We start from the raw sequence: 1,973 nt of genomic DNA on the forward strand, positions 1-1,973 counted from the left end.
TTTTTTTTTTTTTTTTTCCCCATTGAAATTAGAGAGTATATGGCCAGAACCCAAATTTAAGGTGAAAAAAATTAAGGAAGAAAAGGATCACTTAAGTTTCCCTACTCTGTATGTGCACACACATAGCTTAAACTCTGTAACTAATTACCGCAAAAAGGAAAATAAGGGAGAGACAGACTACTACATTTGACTCTGCTACCACTAGTTGTTAATAATTAAGGAAGAACTTCATTAAAACTCTTGGATGGAGAACAGATTAATGGTCACCAGGAGACAAAGATGGAGGCAGAGTGTCAAACAAAGAGCAGCAGCTGGGCATGAGAGAGTTGTTTCGTAGTCATGGAACAGTTTTGTGTCTTGATTGTGGTGGTCGTTACATGAATCTATATATGGATAAAACTGCATAGAAATACACAAACACAAGTGCATGCACATTTTTTTTTTTTCAAAGCCTAAAACTAAATAAGGTCTGTGGTCTAGTTAAGAGTAACGTACCACTGTCAATTTCTTGGTTTTCATATAGTATTGCAGCTATATAAATATCACTTTTGAAGGAAGCGGGAGCTCTGGTAGCATAGTGGCTAAGGCACTTGACTGCTAACCAGCTGGCGGTTCATATCCACCAGCCACTCCTCGGAAGGAAGATGGGGCAATCTACTTCCGTAGTGATACTGCTTCAGCAACCCAAGGAGGGGTTACTATGAGTCAGGTCAGACTTGACGGCACATAACAACAACAACAACATTGAATGAAGCTGGAGAAGGGTACACAAGACTACTCACTCCTCTTACTTTTACAACTTCCTGTGAATCTATAATTATTTCCAAATAAAAAAGTTTCAAGTGAATTTACTCTCAGTATTTTGTTAAAGCAACAATATCTTCAATGTCATAGGCAAGAAGATAGTGGGGTTTGCTCTTTTGGAGGCAAAGAAAATGCTTTTCAATGCAGTTCACTCATCTACTTTAATGATGATGATCAAGAAATGGTGGTTTTTGGTACTCTTTGCTGGTATAAATCTGGTTCCAGATGATAATCTAAAACCAATGTTAATTAAATAACGGACACATATTATAGAGGTAAATTTTCAAAGTGAGCAAAATATAGTCTGCCTCTGCTAATTCTTCAAGGGTAGTTGAGTAGGGGCACATAGATTACAGACTAAATATTGAACCAGGTATCTCCTGTCCTGTGATTGCCTGTCACAAAGGGAGATCGCTTACCTCAGCGAATCTGGACACACCACCAGAGCCTGAAGTATGTCTTCCACCCTCTTTGGGACGTCCCCTTGTCCCTCATGTAGCTGTGGTACACAAGCCTGTGCCAGCTCCCATTCTCCCCTTCGTAGGCACTCACAGAAAAATCCAAAGAGCTGCTTCTGGGAGAAAGCTTCCTCTTTTCCAAATGGATGATGCATTTTCCCAGCAAAGAGTGCAGGAAGGTGGCGCGGGATAAGTTACACCAAGCACATTCTCAATACTTTCATTCTCTGAATACCTCCTAAGAACAACACAAGCCATAGTGAGAAGAAAAGAGTTACATATATTTAGACAATCCAGCCACTACCGGCCCGACTGGGAAAGACGAGACCTACATTCCTAATAGTCATTTTTAAGTTTGACACTTTATTATTTCCTTTTGAGAACTGTCACCTTTCTCCAACGGGTGGATCCCATCTCTCTCCGCGCATCTCTTATTTAATATTAACCTTGTATTGGTACACAGCGCAGACACTTAACTCCGTTTCCGTATTCCCTCTAGAGCCTTAATTCTCAATCCAGCTCCAAATCCCCAGGTGGTCGCCTCCTCAAAGACGAGAAATTAAGCAGGAGCCCCCTAGTTTGAGCCCTGTGCTACGGCAGAGGACTGAAAATCAGGAGATTAATCTGTCAGAAGTTGAAGGCAGTGGGGGTTCAGGCGCAGGGACGCTTCCTTCTGGGGTCGCGGAGAGAGCTCCCACCCACTCTGGAGTG

General features: G+C 41.8%; 1 protein-coding gene across 1 annotated transcript in view; it reads right to left on the reverse strand.

Annotated features, from left to right (window-relative positions):
• ZFYVE26 (zinc finger FYVE-type containing 26) overlaps nucleotides 1–1,417 on the reverse strand; it is a 101,664-nt gene extending 100,247 nt beyond the window's left edge. The window contains exon 1 of the mRNA XM_007942311.2: nucleotides 1,224–1,417. Coding sequence (XP_007940502.1) covers nucleotides 1,224–1,417 — 194 coding nt within the window. The remainder of the gene's footprint in view (nucleotides 1–1,223) is intronic.
• Nucleotides 1,418–1,973: the final 556 nt, after the last annotated feature.

The sequence above is a fragment of the Orycteropus afer genome, unplaced genomic scaffold, assembly GCF_000298275.1.
Source record: "Orycteropus afer afer isolate SDZICR_OR568_19922 unplaced genomic scaffold, OryAfe1.0 scaffold00088, whole genome shotgun sequence".
Lineage (NCBI taxonomy): Eukaryota > Metazoa > Chordata > Mammalia > Tubulidentata > Orycteropodidae > Orycteropus > Orycteropus afer.